Genomic DNA, 19163 nt, shown 5'->3' on the forward strand with positions numbered 1-19163 from the left:
ATCGATGTTTCTAACTCTCTATCCCTCTCCCTTTCTCTCTGTAAAAAATCAATAAAATATATTAAAAAATAAAAATAAAAATGGACAGAGGGTCTGAATAGACAACAGTGGCCCCTCAGAAGCTGGGCCCTCAGGACCTGCCCAGCTTGATGTCAGGGTTCAGTTTAACACTGAGGAAGCCCACAGCTGCTCTGTACATTTCTGACTAGATGTGAATGCGGGGCATTCTGTTCACAAGCACTCAGACTGCCTGTGCCATCTGCCTCCTGGGCACTATGACACTGGGTCCTTGCACCACAACCATCTCCTCTGTTCAGCCCTGTCACTCCCAACAGGGCAGCCTGTCAGCCGAGTAGACTCCCAAGCTGGGGGGTAAAACAGAAACAGGGAGAAGGGCCCTGACCATAAGTTTCTGCTCCTCTTCCCCAACATCCCAGGGCAGGAAGCAATAGCTTCAGATCTGGCCCTGAGCGAGTGCCCCCCTCCCTTCCACACTCACTGCCATCCTGCTCCCCTCTGAAGTCCCTGGGAGGGGCCATTTGCTGAGGACTGCTAGAGGCCACACGCTCTTCTCCTGGCCCTGGTTGAGGTAACGCAGGTGTATCCTTGCTGTCTCCCCAAATCCCCTCCAGCTGAGTGGAGCTGTGTTACCTATAAGTGACTCCTCTATTACACAGCCCTCCCTGTGGGCCTGCCCCTCTGGTCCTGGCTCTGCACCCCTCACTGAGCTGCCTGGGACATAAGTCAGCTCTGCTTCTGGGGGACCCAAACTAAGTCATCCTCAGGCCCCTAGTTTGGTTTTTTCCTTTTTAAACTTAGATTTTTAGTTTTTTAAAAAATACGTTTACTGATTTCAGAGAGGAAGGGAGAGGGAGAGAGAGATAAAAACATCAGTGATGAGACAGAATCATTGATTGGCTGCCTCCTGTACGCCCCATACTGGGGATCAAGCCCTCAACCAGGGCATGTGCCCTGACCAGGAATCGAACCATGACCTCCTGGTTCATAGGTCGATGCTCAACCACTGAGCCACACTAGCCGGGTTAAACTTAGTTTTCTTATATGATTCACATGTAATGAATCCACTTATTTTAGTCATCACCATATAATTTTACAGCTCTTCTATCTCCCCAAAGAAAACACATACCCATTTGCAGTTACTATACTCCCCTCCCTACCCCAGCTCCAGGTTCCCTTCTGGCACCAACCTACAGCTCGATACGCTCTTGATCTCTCTGAGGCTAGCATTGTCTCCATACATTTTTTAAAAACTCTTTATACACTGTTCCTTGGACCCAATTCTGCAGGATCTGGGCTAAGCCACATTTAGAGACTGCGGAGGGCTGCATGTCAGACAGACGCCAGGCCTGGCTGTGCCCAGATGCTGAGGTGCTGGGCCGGGTGGATGTGGCAGCCACTGTGCCCCTGAAAGACCTCTGGTGTGACTTTAAAAGTTCACTTTACCTGGGCCGTCAAAGCCTGGGAGAGGTTCCGACCCTGAAGAACACATTTATGTTTAGGATCCAAGGCTAGCAAGAACCTACGCTGAGGAATATGCAGGTGCCCCAGGGAGGCCGGTTCTGTGGCTGATTCAGTGGCTGGCCCGGGCCGGGCACCTCATCTGGAAGGCTGTCTAGTCTCAGCTCAGGACTTGTCCTTCCAGACATTTGTGCTGTGCCTTCGACAGGCAAGTGAACCGGGGTCTTGTCCTTGGAATTCTGCAGCCCTGAGACCTTTGTGGAGGGCTTCCCAGGCTGCCTTCCCTGGCTGGGCTCAGCTCCCTCTGTCTCCTTGTAGGGCTTATGTATTCTGTCTTTGAGCATATTTGTGGTTATCCGTGGAAATATTCCAAGGATTCCATTAACCTTTTAAGTATCTTGAGGCCAGAATAGTCCTGGACTTAAAAGGGTCAGATGGACCCTAACTGGTTTGGCTCAGTGGATAAAGCGTTGGGCTGAAGGGTCCCAGGTTCAATTCTGGTCACGGGCACATGCCCAGGTTGCGGGCTCGATCCCCAGTAGGGGGTGTGCAGGAGGCAGCCGATCAATGATTCTAATCATTAATGTTTCTACTCTCTCTCCCTCTCCCTTCCTCTCTGAAATCAATAAAAAAAAAATATTTTTTTAAAAAAGGGGGGTCAGATGGGGCCTAGCTCTATGTGGAGATAGTTGAAATTTGGGGGTTCCTCATGGAGGCTGAACATAGTGCTGTAGGTGTCAAGGCCTGAAGGTGCAAGTGCCTGGGTGCATGTGAGAAGTCCTGATGGGTCTTTGTGCACTCAAAGTTCAGCAGCGTCTCCTGGCCCCTTCACAAGCGAGGACATTGGGCCTGTCCCCCCTTCACCTTCCCCAGGGACTGGCTTCAGAGAGGGACTGTGTGTGGGGGTCTCCCTTCTGAGGCAGACCCCACAGCCCTCTCTTCCATCTCCCACTGCTGGAGTCCAGGCGCTCCTGACTCTAGGATCCCTCACTTAACCAAGGCCATTCTTACCTTCAGGACCACAGTTCTCAGCCCCACATACTCAGCTCCCTTCTTTATGAAAAATATTTTATGATGTTCACATCACTCTCCTAAAATATAGCCCACCTGTACACACAACTTCTAAAAGAATCAGTGAAATGCTGTCACTCCACTATGAAGGAGAAACAACAAAAAAGCCATTTAAAATGAAATATGTAGTGCTTCACCTCAAATATGCTAGGGCACCACCATCTGGAGTTCTAACAGAATTGTCAGCTGTCTGCCCTCCTGTGCACAATCCCTGCCAATGTGGCAGCTCCAAATGTGGATCGTTGGGGGCGTGCAGGTTTGGTGGCACAAGCACCATGGGCTGAGTTGCAGCCTGAGATTTCTGAAATGTTGAACGACTCTTGGTGATGTCCCAGACAAAACAAAGGGTAATCTTGCTTGGTTTACACAGTAGTTCATTCCCAGAAAAGTGTATGTTAACAACTCGCAGAAACCACTTTCTGTTTGTAAACGAAATGCAGCTAAGCTGTAAGGCTGAGGTCATTGTCAGCAGGCTTTTCATCTCCACATGTGTCCGGGGGCGTGTGGCAGTTGTGTGGGGTGCAGGGCAGAGCTTCGCTGCACGTTGCAGAATGCTTCTCTAGATGTCAGTAGTACCCCTCAATCATTGGGGCAACCAATGGGCCCCACAAAATTCCCTAACAGCCCTGGAACCACCCACTCGAGACCTCCTGCCCTAGAAGCAGATGACAGTGAGGTGGGCACTTTCACAGGAACTGTTAATGTCTGTGTGCCCAGTTCTTACCTGCTCTGTTAGCCCCACAGAGGCTTGCTTGGCTCTTTATCAGCACATCTTATCTGAAGGCATCAAGTGAATCAGGTATGCTGAGCCGAGCACGGCCAGTGTACTTGCCCTCTACCACGGTGAGGGGTGTGGGGGCTCTGCCTGTGGGTCACTCCAGCGGCACCAGCATGGGTGAGAGGGGGCGGCGGTGCCGGCTGTGGATCCTCCATCCCCTCTCCTCTGGCAGGCCTGCCCACCCACAGACACCCTGCCTCCTTTCTCTCCTCCCTGTTACAGGATGGTGTTTTTCCTGGAGGATGCGATGGCTTGTACCAAGCGCCTGCTGGAGTGGATAGCTGGCTGGCTCCCACGCCATTTCATTGGGGCCATCCTGGTGTCACTTCCCGCTCTCGCCGTCTATTCACACATCACTTCCGAATTTGAGACAAACATACATGTAAGTAAAGACTTGGCAATTTTATTTCTGTGCTCTCTGGACTCCTTCATCACTTAAAAAAAAAAAAAAAAGCCTGATGACTTGGGACACCAATTTAATATAGGCCCTTAAAGAAGTACAAACTCTGTTATTCTGTGAGCTGGTCTTTTGAAAAGACTTGCCTGGGACGGAGGAGCAGGCAGGAAGGTGATCACGAAGCCTGTCCAGATGCTCAAGCCTGGCATTGGCCACACTCGTGAATGCTGGATAAGATGCTGCCCTGCCCTGCCCTGGGGAGAGTGCCCAGTAGATACGTGTGCTGTCCGCCAAGGTCCAAATCTGTTATTTTTTTTAATATGTTTTTACAACATAAAGAAACATTGTAAGCAATACAAGATCGTGTGGTAATGTGCTGGTCTGCAGGACTGGCTCAGGTAATTGACTTATCTGATCTGCTGCTGGTGATCAGGGCAAGCAAGAGCTTCTGAATTAAACCCCATGAAGAATGAATTAATACTGTTGTGGAAGATTATATTTTGGGTGAAAGTGACTGTAACATGAACTACCAGGTGGGCTGACTGCGTTTGATGCTTTAACACTAAATTACATTTCCACTGATAGGCAGCAGGTACCTGAAGGAAAGGCTTTTGAAGGTAACTGATTACACGGTAATTCTCAGAGGGTGTGGCCTACTTTCCCTTTTCTCCAAAGTGCAATTTCCAACCATCTGGAGAATTTTTTTTTTCATGCAAACATTTTTTAAAATATTTTTTTATTGATTTCAGAGAGAAATGGACAGGGGAGAGAAAGATAGAAACATCAATGATGAGAGAGAATCATTGACCGGCTGCCTCCTGTACGCCCCCTACTGGAGGTCGAGCCCACAATCTAGGCAAGTGCCCTGATCAAGAATCAAACTGTGACCTCCTGGTTCATAGGTCGGCACTCAATCACTGAGCCACACCAGCCGGGCTGGAGAAGAACTTTAGGGCCTCCATGAACTTGTACCCTGAAGCTTTCTGTAATTAACCTAATGATTCATGTTCTGTCCCTAAAACTGCTGGATATTTTATGATAACTTCAATATCAAAGACACAGATAAATGAGCAAATCACGTGATCTTGTGGTGGTCAGGTGGTAAGTGGGCCACGAGGTGAGGAGGTGGATGGATTCCTAACCGAGCGCCTGCCCCTCGTTGCAGTTCACCGTGTTCATGGACTCAGCCATCCTCATCGCCGTCGTGCACTACTGTAACTTCTGCCAGTTCAGCTCCTGGATGCGGTCCTCCTTAGCCACGGTCGTCGGGGCTGGGCCCCTGTTTCTGCTCTACATCTCCCTGTGCCCAGACAGGTACGTGTGCCACCATGGCTCGTGCCTGGCACTCTCGATGGCAGGGCCACCTTTCCCAGCGTCATTGATGTCTCGCTCACCTCAGTTTCACATCAGCACTAACACCGTCTGCTCTAACAGATAGTCACTGTCACAGCGTGAGATAGCGTTCAACACGCATAATGTCAACAAGTGGCGAGATGCCCAAATAGTAATGTGCAAAAGAAAGAGAAAGAAAATAAATTTAATGATATAATGTGTTTGCATTTAGACACTCCTGGCTGACTACCCCCGGGAGAGAGAATGCAGTAGTCACATGTTTGAACTTATTTATAATGAAGAAGTTTGAATTTAGGAAGGTCAGACCAGGTGCTGTTTCATACAAGACAAATGAAGGAATAAAGGTACAGGTGGACACAAAAATGAAGAGAGAAAGCAGGTTCTAACCTAATTTGAAATAGGGTTAATGTTCCAAGACAGATTGCAGACTGCTGAAGGAGAGGAAATGATGAGGTATGACTGTGCAAGTGACCTGAGCATTATTCATAAATATTGTGTCAAAACAGCTCCCCATGCTATCACTTGAAGCATTAGAGTCATCACAAACCACTGTAAATATGTTCTTATCTTGATATCCCTCCACATGTCGAAGAATATATTGAGTCCCTGGTACTCAAATGGCCTTCAAAACCATATCACTGGTAAGTGCTGAGGATAGAGTAGGCGGGGTGGGAAAAGAAACAGGAGCTATGTGAGAGATCCCTGGGGACAGGATCAGTTCTTAGTGCTGTACTGAAAAAATAAAAATAGGATGGGTTCTGGCTGGTGTGTTAAGTGGTTAGAGCCTCGGCTCCAGTGGACATGGGGGAGGCTTACCAATGGATGTGTCTCTCACACATTGATGTTCCTCTCTCTCCCCCCGACTCCCACAAACCCTCCCTTCCACTCTCTCTAAAAATCAATGGAAAAAATATCCTCGGGTGAGGATTAACAACAACAGAAAATACATTGGATGGCAATATATGTGCTGTATTTAAAATATCCTATATTAATGAAATCCTTTTCACATGTTCTAATAATTGAATAATGTTTGGTTCTTAGTTTGTTACAATGAGTTTAAAATTACCTGTTGCATATTTGCAACTGGTTTTGTGGCTTTTAATCATTTTCAAATTAAGATGTAGTTGAAAATACAATGATACTTTGGATAGCAGGATGCACACAAGTGAGAAATTTATTCAAAAATTGCATGATAAGGTCTTGAACCCAATACGCTTCCTTTTCTGTAACATCCTTCTAAATTGTTGACTTTTTTGTGTAACTACTTATAAAAACAGTTTACTATCAGCATGCATGGAAGAACCACTTATTTACAGTTACTCTCGGTTTAGGCTAGCAGGATATTTCAGTTACATGAAACATTTCTTCATTGTACTTTGTAGGATATCTAATATTCATGGCTCCCAGATTATTATGATAACCAGAGAGACCCCAGCATTTCCAAAATGCCCCCTAGAAATGGTATGATTGCTGAGAGACATTGCTTTAGTAAGTTCAACAGTAGGTTATCCAGCCCTTGCCGGTTTGCTCAGTAGTTAGAGCGTTGGCCCATGGACTGAAGAATCGCAGGTTCAATTCCAGTCGAGGGCATGTACCTCGGTTGCAGGCTCAATCCCCAGCCTGGGTCGGGTGCACGTAGGAGGCAACCAATTGATGTGTCTATCTCACATCAATGTTTCTCTCTCTTCCTCCCTTTCACTTTCTCTAAAAATCAATGGAAAAAATTTCCTCAGGTGAGGATTAGCAGGGGAAAAAAGGTAGATTATCCAGTTTGTCGAGATATCTAATGAAATCGCCATAGTGTATCTTTGGGTAAAACCAAAGCAGTGGTTAGTAATGGACAGAGTAAGTGTCCTTCCTCAATTTACTTTAATAACAACATGAAGGATACTCAAGTTCTGTGCAAATTACGATTAACAGGGGAATATAGAGTAGAACTGTCATTCAGTGTCTGAAAGGAAACTGTAATGAGTAGTTAATTACTTTAAGCAAAACAAAGCCTACATCTTCTTTTCTGAAGTTGCGGGCATCTGGAATTATGGTCATTATGAAGCTCTTAAGAGCCTGAAATTCAGCAAACTGCCTTTTATCCTTTTAGATCCCTTACAAACCACCTCGTCAGTTATTTACACTGTCATTCAGTCACTGGTGTGCGACTTTTCCACTTGGGTCCAGAGAGCCATTGTAATGGGGGCCCCTCATCACCTCTTTGGCCAGAATTCAAAGAACAGATCTTGGGTATAGCTGGCAATTGAATCTCCCCTTGACCCAGTACTTCTCCACACACACAAGATCACTGAGCCCATTTAGCCATCGTCACTGCTAAGTCTTTCCAGGGCAGGAAATATATGGGGTGGTAAACAAAAATATAAACTCATCTCCTATAAAGGGGAGGGGACTCTGAAAACTGTGGCCAGCTTTTCGGAGACACGGACACGTGGATACAGTGATATCACAGTCATGTCTGGACAGTGTGAGACGAGGACATGAAGTCTTATAATTCATACCTGTGATGTAGCTCTTGCTTTTCTTTCCTTTTCTGTAAAGTCATTTAACACCTCACGTAATTATAAAAGCCACTCGTGAGCCCCCACCTGGCCCTTACTGCCCAGGAGAGCTGCTCACAGATGCTGTGCCATGTCCTCCTTTGCAATGAGCCGGGCTCCCTGGATGGGGGAGTTTGCAGTTGATTTCAGGACTGGGTGGGTTCTGGGTGTAACACAATTCCAAAAGACGTTGCTAAGAATGTGGAGAAATTAAGAGCTGCATGTGTGTACCTTCCCTAACCAAAAGAGTTCTTTAAGTATGAATGGTTTCAGTGCAATAGCAAAGTCTGGCTTCTCCCTAAGATGTAATCTGCCAACACCTCTAGCAATTCCTTTCAAAATTGATCCTTTGTCAGTAGACATTGCTTTTTGGTTTTTTTAAAAAATATATATTTTATTGATTTTTTTACAGAGAGGAAGGGAGAGGGACAGAGAGTTAGAAACATCAATGGGAGAGAAATATCGATCAGCTGCCTCCTGCACACCTCCCACACTGGGGATGTGCCTGCAACCAAGGTACATGCCCTTGACCGGAATCGAACCCGGGACCCTTCAGTCCACAGGCCGACGCTCTATCCACTGAGCCAAACCGATCAGGGCTAGACATTGCTTTTTGAACATGACTGAAGTTTCTATTCTATAGACACCATGATTAAATCCTAATTATAAAATTCTAGTGGCCTGGTGCACAAATTTGTGCACATTGAAAGGAAATTAATTAGAAGAAATACTTTAATATCGCTATTCATTCTTTCTCTATAATCGAAGTGTCAACCAAATTCACAATCAACAATGACAGATTGAAACACACGTGTGCGATTGGCACCAGCGAGAGCTTTATATGTATCACTCATGCACGAGTCAACTTAGCCTTTTATAGATATAGAATAAACTTGCTTAATTAGACCTGCTTTCTGATGTAGCTAAACTTTTTCCAGCCCAGTGAAGCACCCCAACTTCTCTTTCAGGTAATTGTCAGCAATACAGCAGTAAATAGCAACATGAAGCAGATTATTATTGTAGATCACACAGGCAGAACAAAGGGTAAAATATTTAACTGCAGCAGTCATTAACTATATTCTGCACAGTGAGAAAACCTGAAGTCATTTTTAAGGTCCACCATTTCTTACTTTTTTTCAGTCGGGTCAAGTTTCTCAGCTTTCTAAATCTCCACTTTCTGGCTAATGAAAAGAAAATAGGATTCCACTAAGTCTCCTATCTACCTACTCCAGGACTTCTGTGAGGATCAAATGAGATGAGGCACATGAAAACACTTCACAGACATTTGGTTAAAGTGTAAAATGTTTCCACCTGGCTATAAAGCAAGTCGTTAAAGAAACTGCAAGGAGGCTAGTCGTCGCTCAGGAGAGGAAGCTGGATGTTGCTACGTGACGTCATTACCCGGACGGACACTTAGCTTATTAGCCTTTTATATATATAGATGTGCCTTTGAGAGTTTTCCTGTTTTATTTCGTTTGGTGATTTGCCTATTCTCCATAGCTGATGTAAAGGCTTTATAGCTATATCATTGCCTTTACCTTGTATTATTCTTACTCAACATACAGTATCAAATTATAATAAAAAAATTAACTGTCTAACTTGATCTCCACATAAAAAAGAAAAATTGTTCATTTAAAGTCTCCTCAGATTGCTTTATACAATGCCCTTTATAATATTTATTTATTTATTTTAATTTCAGTTCCATAGTAATTTCACATCATGGTGCAGTACAGAATTTCAGGTAAGCTTTTAACATTGTGCTTAAATCTGAATCAATGAGAGAAACTATATTATTACTGCTTATTCCTAAACTTCCTAAATCCAGTTGTATCTTAAATAAGAAGAACAATATATACATTCTTAAAAGAATAAAGGAAAATATCTACTTGTTGAAATATCAGATCATAGTTGTATTTTATTGGGAAAGTGAAATGATAGTTAAGACATATGTTAGCCCTGGCCTGATAAGGCAGTTGTTTAGAGCATCATCCCGATACACCAGGGTTTCGGGTTCCATCCCTAATAAGTACACATACAAGAATCAACCAATGAATGCATAACTAAGTGGAACAACAAATCGATGTTCTCCTCTCTCCCTCCCTACCCCCCTCCCTCCCTCCTTCTTTCTCCTTTCCTCTCTCTCTAAGCTAAAAAAATTTTTAAAACCATATGTTAAATTTGGTTTAATTTTATATAAGACTTTAAGAGATCTCACCAATTAAAGAAAAGTACTTACTTTATTCTGTAAAATATTTTGAAATAATAAACCCTTGCTTTACTATAAACAGTAAAAAAAAAAAAAAGGATGTACAGTCAAATTGAGTAGAGGGGATCAAAACAGACTGAGAAAAACATTTGTGGGACTGTTGTTTTTACTTTTGGGGAGTGCGGGGGGCGGGTACTGTTTTAAAAAAGAGCAAATTAAGACCTGCATAAATAAAAGACAGAAAAAAACCCAAAATATTCACAAGAGGAAATGTAGGTGGTAAATATATTACTGCTAAAGTCATTGCACATTTAAATAACTACAGAATTCTTTTTGGGCTTTTAAATGGGATCTTTTAAAAGTTAAGACAAAATACCCAACGCAGGCAAGGGTGTGGCACATTCATAAGTCCTGGTGGTGGTTAATTTTGTGTAGCTACCAGGCACTTATAAAATATGTTTGTTTAAGAACTTTACACATTAGGTGACCTTGTCCCCATCTTCCAGATGAGGAAGCTGCAGATCAGAGAAGTTATGAGCCTGCCTGTGGTCACGCAGCTGGTCATTGGCAGTGTGTAAACCCTGGCCTCTCGTGAGGAGGCCATGCTCTATCTGCCATGCTTCACCACTCCTCAGAATGGTACAGTTGTTTTAAAAGTACTTTGACAATCTATAAAAATGCTCATAGCCTTTACGTAAATAATTCTTTTTGTTTATCTGCTGAGGAGATAATTCAGTGTATGGTAAAGGCTGCATGCCCCAAAATATCAATCTCAATAATGGATAATATTGAAAATTCATCATCAACCTCAGTTGTCAATAAAAAATTAATTAATTATGACATACATACTCACATTTTATAACTTAAAAATACAGCAACACGGGAAACGTGTATGGTTTTCATTTATTATGTGAAGTTACATGTGTTCTGTAGCTACAGCTAGGCAATTCATTGTACATGAAAAGTGTAAAATGTAATAGTTATGATCTAGTAATGAATGATCTAGTGGTGAATGATGATATTTTTCTCTTTCTGTAATTAAAAAATTAAATATCTGTGGACATTTAGATCTTGGAATGAGAATTAAAGTAACTATGGAACAAAGACAGAATGCAAATGTGTTTCTATATATAATGACAACCATAGTACTTAAAAGCAAAACACTTAGCAGCTTTTTAAAGTTAATTTTTGTTGAAGTATAATATATACAAATAAAAAGTACCCAGATCATAAGAATACAGCTCAATGAATTTTCCCAATTACCAGTACCACTCAGAACAAGAAAAAAAAACATTTCCCGGTCTCCAGAAATCCCCCTTGTGTCCCATCCTGGTGGCCCCCCACCCCTGCATCCGAGGCATAGATTTTAAATGGCACTGAAGTCCACGAAAATGTTAACAAATCCTGTGTTTACCTGGTTAGAACCACGAGTGACCTTTGTTTTCTATTCTTCTCTTTTTTAATCTTCCTACTCCATGATTATGAATTATACTGTATGTTACTCTAAATTTCATTTATGACCTAATGTCCAACTATTAAGTCATGAATTGATCCTTGCATTTAGTCACATGGAATTCCTCCTTTTGAAATGGCCTTTGCCATTTGAATTTAGGAATAGGGCCATCGCCTTTGTTCCTTCTGTGATAGAATAAGAAATAGGGGTTATAGATCGGAGGTAATTCTCCCATCTGTGTTACAAATCTCTTCTGTTACAGGGCAGCCCTTGGGTACTAACTGTAAGTCTGTGTATTAGGACTCTTCCTTTTGAGGCTTAAAATTTAAGCAACGGTAAAAGCAAACATTGTCTTCTGTTCCTCTTTCCCTGCCATCCCGGTCCACGCTTCACTGTTCCCCTTCTCCATCCAAAGGGAGCTGGCCTGTGCCTTCACCAGAGTTAGGCCACGCTGCTGGCTTTGTCACAGCACAGCAAGAAAAGCAACAAAACCGGTAGAATGATGGAGGAAACCTAGACACCTCACCCGTTTCTACCACAGGGGTTCACGTGCCGGCCGTGCTGTTAGGATGACATTAAGCCTTGGTGATGTCACCCCATAAAGAGGCTGTTCCTTTGTGTCTCCACTGTGGAGAAGCAGAAAGAAGCCGATGAGACGGGCTCACTCACAGAGAAGAGGTTTACTGCTCCTCTCCCTCCTCTAAAGCCAGCCGGAGGTTTGAGGGGCTAGTCATCTAAAATAGTTATTCTGTCCAGTGCTTGAGATTCAGAATAGGTATTGCCCTTCACACTGGGGAACCAGAGAACAGCCCCTGACAGCAGGCGTGGTTATCGGCAGGAGGAGAAATTAAAAGGACAAGTTGGAGATTTCCAGTGGAATTGTAAGTGCACAGTATTTTAAATGGCAGCAATTCCACTTCCAGGAGTTTATCCCACAGACACACTCATTCTTATGCCCAGTGACACAGAGCAGGAACATCACTGCAACATTGTTCCCGGTAGTAAAAGAAGGACACAACCTAACGCCTGCAGAGGGAGTCTGGGTGTTACTGTACATCAAGCACAACAAACTCAAAGGCTAACACGGGCCAGATAAGCAAGGTTTAAGTTTATATGGGCCCCAAAAAAACAAAAGCTTCAATTTTCATAGAAACCTAAGTTTATTTTGATAGAGACATGCTGAATACAAAGGGCTGGAATAGAACATTTTAATAAAAATTAATATTTTTTCTTGAACATTAACTTACCAGACACTGAATAACTGCACAAACTAATAAGCGTAACGCAAATAAACCTATTTTTCTTGTTCTCCAAAAGTGAAATATTTCCTGTTGTGCACACCAGACAAGTCAGTCCAAGACTAATGATGTGGCCAGCTGCTAAAATATTTGCTGCTAGCATTAGTGGAGAGAAATGGTGCCCCTGCATGTAAGGCGTGTAAGGAAAATGAATGCAACACGATTATAGTAATCAGTCATTAGCAAACATTGTAGTTCATTATTAATAACTAGAGAACCGGTCCACAAAATTAGTGCATGGGTAGGGCCCCTAGGCCTGGTCGGTGACCAGGGCTGATTGGGGCCTTCCTTTGTTCCATGCTGCCCCCTGGTGATCAGCACACATCATAGCAAGCGATTGGTCTCCCGGTCAAACTCCCACAGGGACAGTTTGCATATTAGGCTTTTATATATAGAGATTATGTATAACAGGATATTGTAAAAATTAAGTTACGAAATTTTTATTGAAACGTTTCTTACATACCGTTATATTGGCTGGGCCACAAAAATATTCGTTGCGGGCTGCGAGTTTGACACGCTTGCTGTGCATCCATGCATTAGAATAGCATACAACCTCAAGAAAATGACACTGTTGGTTATCTTGGAGGAAGGACACATATTTTTCATTGTTTATATAGTTTGAGATTCTTATAATGTGTAACTCTTAAAAGTATACATTTTATACTTTTTAAAAAAATGTTGTTATCTTGAATGACTGGCAAAACAGAGCTAACTCAGAGTAGGGGATGGTATTTATACAGGTAGAAATTAGAGAACTTAGAAAATTTCTTTGTAAAATTACAATCTTTCAAAACGAAAGTTGGATTAGAAATCTAAAAAGTGAATATTTCAGAGAATGTTAAATTTCTTGGGTCCGATAATGGTGTGGTTATGTAGGGAGATATTCTCATTCGCAGGAGATACACACTGAAACATTCAGGTATGAAGTGTCAGTGTCTACAACTTACTCTCAGAATGTTCAGCAACAAGTGTGTGAGTGTGTGCGCACGTTGACAGAGAGAAAAAGGAAAGTGGCAAAACGTTAACTGTTGAATCCCGGAGAAGGATGTGTGAAGGTTTGTTTTGCTAGTCTCTTAACATTTCTATAACGTTGACATTTTTCAAAATTGAAAGTTGGGGAAAAAGAAAAGATTTTTTAAAACCAAAGAGCTTCTAAAAAGCAAAGCAATGACAAAACACTTACGAAAGAAATCAGTTACAAAAGTCAGTCCTTATCTCTCCATGTCTTCAGCCAAGTAAGCAGAAATGGCTTCTGTAGCTGCAGGCGTTGGAGGCTTGAGCTCCAGAACATTTTATGCAGGATGCCGGCTAGCTGGGCTAGTTCAGAACCTGGAAGTACAGAGAGTAACCTTTCCTTTAAGAGACGCATGTAAGAAGAGACCTCTTTCTCTTCTCTTTCCTCTCCAGTTCCGAGAGAAGCCCGTGCAGTAGTTCATTGCTGCGTGACAGCAGGAGACCGGTCAGCCTGATTGGCCAGGAGGTGATTCTCGCCTTCTTTCTCCTGCTCTTGTTGGTCTGGTTCCTGAATCGAGAATTCGAAGTCAGCTACCGCCTTCACTACCACGGGGACGTGGAGGCGGACCTTCACCGCACCAAGATCCAGAGCATGAGGGACCAGGCAGACTGGCTGCTGAGGAACATCATCCCCTACCATGTGGCTGAGCAGCTGAAGGTTTCCCAGACCTACTCCAAGAACCACGACAACGGGGGAGTCATCTTTGCCAGCATCGTCAACTTCAGTGAGTTCTACGAGGAGAACTACGAGGGAGGCAAGGAGTGCTACCGGGTCCTCAACGAGCTGATCGGGGACTTTGACGAACTCCTGAGCAAGCCGGACTACAGCAGCATTGAGAAGATTAAGACCATTGGGGCCACGTACATGGCCGCATCGGGGCTGAATGCCACACAGTGCCAGGATGGCAGCCACCCACAGGAGCACCTGCAGATTCTGTTTGAGTTTGCCAAGGAGATGATGCGCGTGGTGGACGACTTCAACAACAACATGCTGTGGTTCAACTTTAAGCTCCGCGTCGGCTTCAACCATGGGCCCCTGACAGCGGGGGTCATCGGCACGACCAAGCTGCTGTACGACATCTGGGGAGACACCGTCAACATCGCCAGCAGGATGGACACCACGGGAGTGGAGTGCCGCATCCAGGTGAGTGAAGAAAGCTACCGTGTCCTCAGCAAGATGGGCTACGACTTTGACTACAGGGGCACGGTGAATGTCAAGGGCAAAGGTCAGATGAAGACCTACCTTTACCCAAAGTGCACAGACAATGGGGTCGTGCCTCAGCACCAGCTGTCCATCTCCCCAGACATCCGAGTCCAGGTGGATGGCAGCATCGGGCGGTCTCCCACAGACGAGATTGCCAACCTGGTGCCTTCTGTACAGAACTTGGACAAGCCATCTCTGGGTTCCGAGAATAACACACAGGCCAAGGACCCTCACCTGTCTTCTAAGAGACCCTGGAAAGAGCCTGTCAAAGCTGAAGAAAGGTGTCGATTTGGCAAAGCCATAGAAAAAAGTGACTGTGAAGAAACGGGGATGGAGGAAGCCAATGAACTCACCAAGCTCAACGTCTCCAAGAGTGTGTGACGCAGCACCTGACCGCTGCCCACGGTGCTCTGTTCCTCGAAACACAATAATATTTGTATTTGGCTGTTGTGCGCTCCAAGCGCCACAGTTTCCATCCCCAGGCGTGGCGTCACGTGGTCATCGCAGCCCTAACTTCTGTGTAGATCACAGTGATTCAGGGTTCATTTCCATCCATTTCGTCCCCTTTCTCCCCCGGAACGCTCTCCCCTTGGTGTAACCGTTGAGCAGCGTGGAGAACAAGTGCCTTCAGGAGCTGGCTGTGGCTTCAGAGTCGAGGGACAGAGACCACAGGGTAGAGGTCACGGCATTGGGTATTGTTGGACTTTAAGACAAAAGCTGTGGTTAAGATACCGTTTTTATTGCTTTTTCTCACGAGACACTTTTCTTTGCTAATGCCATGTTTTTGAGGTTTGTTTTTCTCTGTATACTGAATAGTGTTCTCCAGTGACCTGACCCTTCTCTGTAAATACATACACGCACACACACTTGCATTTATGAATCTGAGCTCAAGTGCCAGTAACTCACCGAGGGGAGGTCAAGGAAGGCGGTGTGGGCTGAGAGCAGCGGCCAGCCGGACGGCCTGGCGCCCCTCCCTCCCTGCGCCTTCCAGAGCGCCCGGCCCTTTGGGCTGCGGGTGCCCCGCTCCCCATACCTCCACACGCAGGCCAGGGTTCCAAATGCTAGCCCGTAACTAAGCTGGGGAAGCCAGGCCTCAGGAATTTACAAGCTGTTTTCGTTCTGCCCTCGTGCCGTGCCGAGGGGTCTTCCAGCAGGGAGTGAAGGGGTTTGTCCTTGAGGCTGACTCGTCTGAGAGGAAAACGAAAATAAATGCCCGAGGGTTGCATTTATTTATTTATTTATTTATCAGGAAATGTGTTTTCAGGGAGGGGATGCCAGGCCGTTGTGCTGAAGGCACACAGCGGAGGGTGAGACGCTGTCTGTTCGTGCTTTAGCCTCTTTGGCCACCTGCCCTGCAAGGGGGCCAGGCAGGACCCAGGGGCATGGCCCGCGCTCAGGTCAGAGAAGGTCTCTGTCGCCACGTTTTACACCGAGTGCTGCTCCTTCTGCCCTGCGTGACGCGGGGCGGGTAGGAACCGGCGGGGTATGAAGCCCGGGGTCTGGGCTGAGCGCGGGGGCAGCAGGCAGTGCGGACACTGTCCTGGCCTTCACCCATTCAAGAAGTTTCTCTATCCTTCCCACTGCCAGCCTGTGCTGGGCCTGTTTGGGGTAGGACTGGGCCTGGTGAATGAAGGCCAGCCCTCTCCAGATGGAGGTCTTGCACTGTAGATTGGGGCAGAATCGTCTGGACGCAAATGGGGTGTTAATCCAGGACAGTGTAGAAAACACTTCTGTGCCCTTTGTTGCCAATCCTCCTTTTGCCACATGAAGTCAGAAATTTATGTAGAACTGAACTCGGGCTACAGTTGCCTTGTCATAGTCATAGTTATTGATAAGGTGACACTGGCACACGGCTCCTGGGATCATTTGAGAACTAGCTCCTTCTCTGTTTAAGGTCTTCACCGACATGCCCTGTGCATTTGCTTCTCACCGGTAAATCTGTGTGTAATTTCACAGCTGCGTTATCACTCCTCCTCCCCAAATTTGTACAGAATCTGCCATTTCCAGCATCAAGACCTATTGATTCTGATCAGCCATCTCCCCAGGGACAGCCACCCGGCTGTTCAGCCATAGCCAGGACCACGCCACCCTGGGGAACTGAGCATGCTCAGTAACTACGATCTTCCTTCAGGTTTCACTGTCACTTTGTTGTTCTTCCAATGCCGGAGAAAGGATGGTTGTGACAATACCTCTTGCTTCTAAAGAATGTATTCTTATAAAATATTGCAGAATTTTTATTTTTATTTTTATTTAAAAAAACACTACCTAATGCTGTCCTTGTCTGTAAGGATTGTGGGCGTGTTCGGGGTTTCTTCCATCCGTATTCAGGCGTGTGAGTGAGTGCGGCTCTGTTCCTTTGCCTGCTCGCTTCAGGCTCTGGAGCTGTGGCGGCACCTAAGGGGCTGGGCGGTTGCCTACTTGTTACCAGTGTCTCTGTTGTTGCGCCCAAAACATACTCTGCAAAGTTCATCTCTGCACCCACTTCCTTCCTATCAAACTCTTTTTCCCCTTCCCCACCTACAAAGGTGTTTATGATTCCTGGCCCTGGGAATCCGAGAGGCTGCAAACCACCGGGAGAGAGTCAGACCGCATGGTGGTCCGGTTCAGCATTGTGCAAACCGGAGCCTTTGATGGACAGCTCACCCTGAGCCTTCCCAAACAGCCAGTTCAGATGTGCTCTGTGGTCCTTCCCAGTTCCCTGCTCTGAAGCATACCTCATCACGGAGCCACAGAATCCCTGCAGCGGAACTGCTGTGTGTCTCACCGAGTTGGCATTGAACAGATAGTTGCTGAAGACAGATGGGTTTCCAAGCAGCAGGTTCAAGCACTCCCGGCACGAGGATGCATTCTTCAGAGTGGCAATACCTCTCCTGAACTTAGGGCAGGAAGCAATACTTCAGAAATGAATGTGTGTAAATAGTTGCTTTGAGTTGCAATTGCTATTTTCTTCTTGGCCCCAGGTCAGATCAAATTATATATATGTATAAACAAGCACATAATTTTATCCAATGCAAACAAATGTAGAGCATCAGTTATTAAACCCTTAAGTAGCTTGAAGAGTCGCACAGATTATGCAACACCTGCACACGACTCCGTTAACACTGACTTCGCTTGTGGAGGCACCTGCACATTTGCACATGACACTGAGAGCCAAGGGCCACGTGCTCCCGTGACATGGTCTGTAATAATCTGTAGTTTCCAAAGATCGGTCTGCGTTTGCATTTCTAAATTTTTGAGGTAAACATTTTTTTGGTTGGTGGTTTCAGAAAATCACATGCCTGGAATCTGAAATTAAATTAGCAAGGACCAACTGTTTGCCTTTTCCACCTTTCCTTTGCTTTATTCTTGGTAAATTGTTAATTTTAATAATTTCAAAATGCATCCACTAAAGAAATGGACATTAAAATATTCTAAAATCTAAATATTTGATGCCTGGTATTCTCATTGGAAAGGTCAGTACCACTTCAGAGATTGGGGAACCCCTTGTCTCCTGCAATTTGTGGCTTGAAATAGGAAGATTTGCTTTTCTTTTGCATCATGACTTTGAAAATAAGGCAACTAAAAAAAATCCCTATGTGTCCTGTGGGGGTTTTTTATGGACATATTTGCTACAGTTAACTTTGGTTGAGAAGTATTTATTTTTACATGGAACTTTAAAAACACACACACACACAGAAAAGCAGGTTGTAAGACTAATTTTGCTTGTGATGACAACCCCATTTTATTGGGCCTTCTAATAGTTTTTTCCTGCATTATCTTAAGAGAAGGGATTGACTAGGAAAGGACAGTAGCCTCTCCCTTGAAGAGTTCCTGGGGGTGCCCGTACCACAGGGAAGTCACAAAACCACTTCAGAATCTGAAGTCCCAGAGACTTTCCCCAGAAAAACACACATGCCATTTATACATCTCAGGGGTTCACGACACCTCCAACTCGAGCCAAACAGAACCTGCTGGGGTTGAGGCTCTTGTCGACTCAGTGAGAGGAGACGAAGATGTGGGCCTGTCCGTCCTTGCGCATCAGCTTGCAGGGATCAAGCTTCTAGGTGAGGCTGCTGGAACCTGGTGCCAGTGAGGACACTACTCCTTGGTGAGGACCCTCTTTCCCCCTGAAGCTGCTGCAGGCTTCCCTCGGAGCCTTTCAGAGCTTAGGGAGCCACGGTCTTCGCTGCCTGGAGGTCTAGAACATGGGTGTCTTCCACGAGAAACAGCATCCAGGAACGTAAAGGATTTCTCACACAGTCCAGAAAGACAGCCTCTAATGTTTGCAATGAGTCTCAAAACTTAGCCTTTGTGATTTCTCTTGTGTTTAAAAGCTCTTCACACGTGGTTCTGTTGTGGGAATCCGTCATTGTGGCCACCTGGAA

The 19163-nt window shown here is 45.0% G+C and overlaps 1 protein-coding gene across 2 annotated transcripts in view; it reads left to right on the top strand.

The window, feature by feature from the left end:
- Nucleotides 1-18221, top strand: part of ADCY9 (adenylate cyclase 9) — a 130527-nt gene extending 112306 nt beyond the window's left edge. The window contains exons 7-10 of one of the 2 annotated variants that reach the window (XM_014457296.2): nt 3551-3710; nt 4891-5039; nt 9324-9365; nt 13989-18221. In XM_014457296.2, the coding sequence (XP_014312782.1) occupies nt 3551-3710; nt 4891-5039; nt 9324-9365; nt 13989-15180 (1543 nt within the window). In that variant the 3' untranslated portion in view covers nt 15181-18221. The remainder of the gene's footprint in view (nt 1-3550; nt 3711-4890; nt 5040-9323; nt 9366-13988) is intronic. The other variant, XM_023755256.1, reaches the window with a different exon arrangement.
- The last annotated feature ends 942 nt before the right edge of the window (nt 18222-19163 follow it).

This window comes from Myotis lucifugus, unplaced genomic scaffold (genome assembly GCF_000147115.1).
Source record: "Myotis lucifugus unplaced genomic scaffold, Myoluc2.0 scaffold_72, whole genome shotgun sequence".
Lineage (NCBI taxonomy): Eukaryota > Metazoa > Chordata > Mammalia > Chiroptera > Vespertilionidae > Myotis > Myotis lucifugus.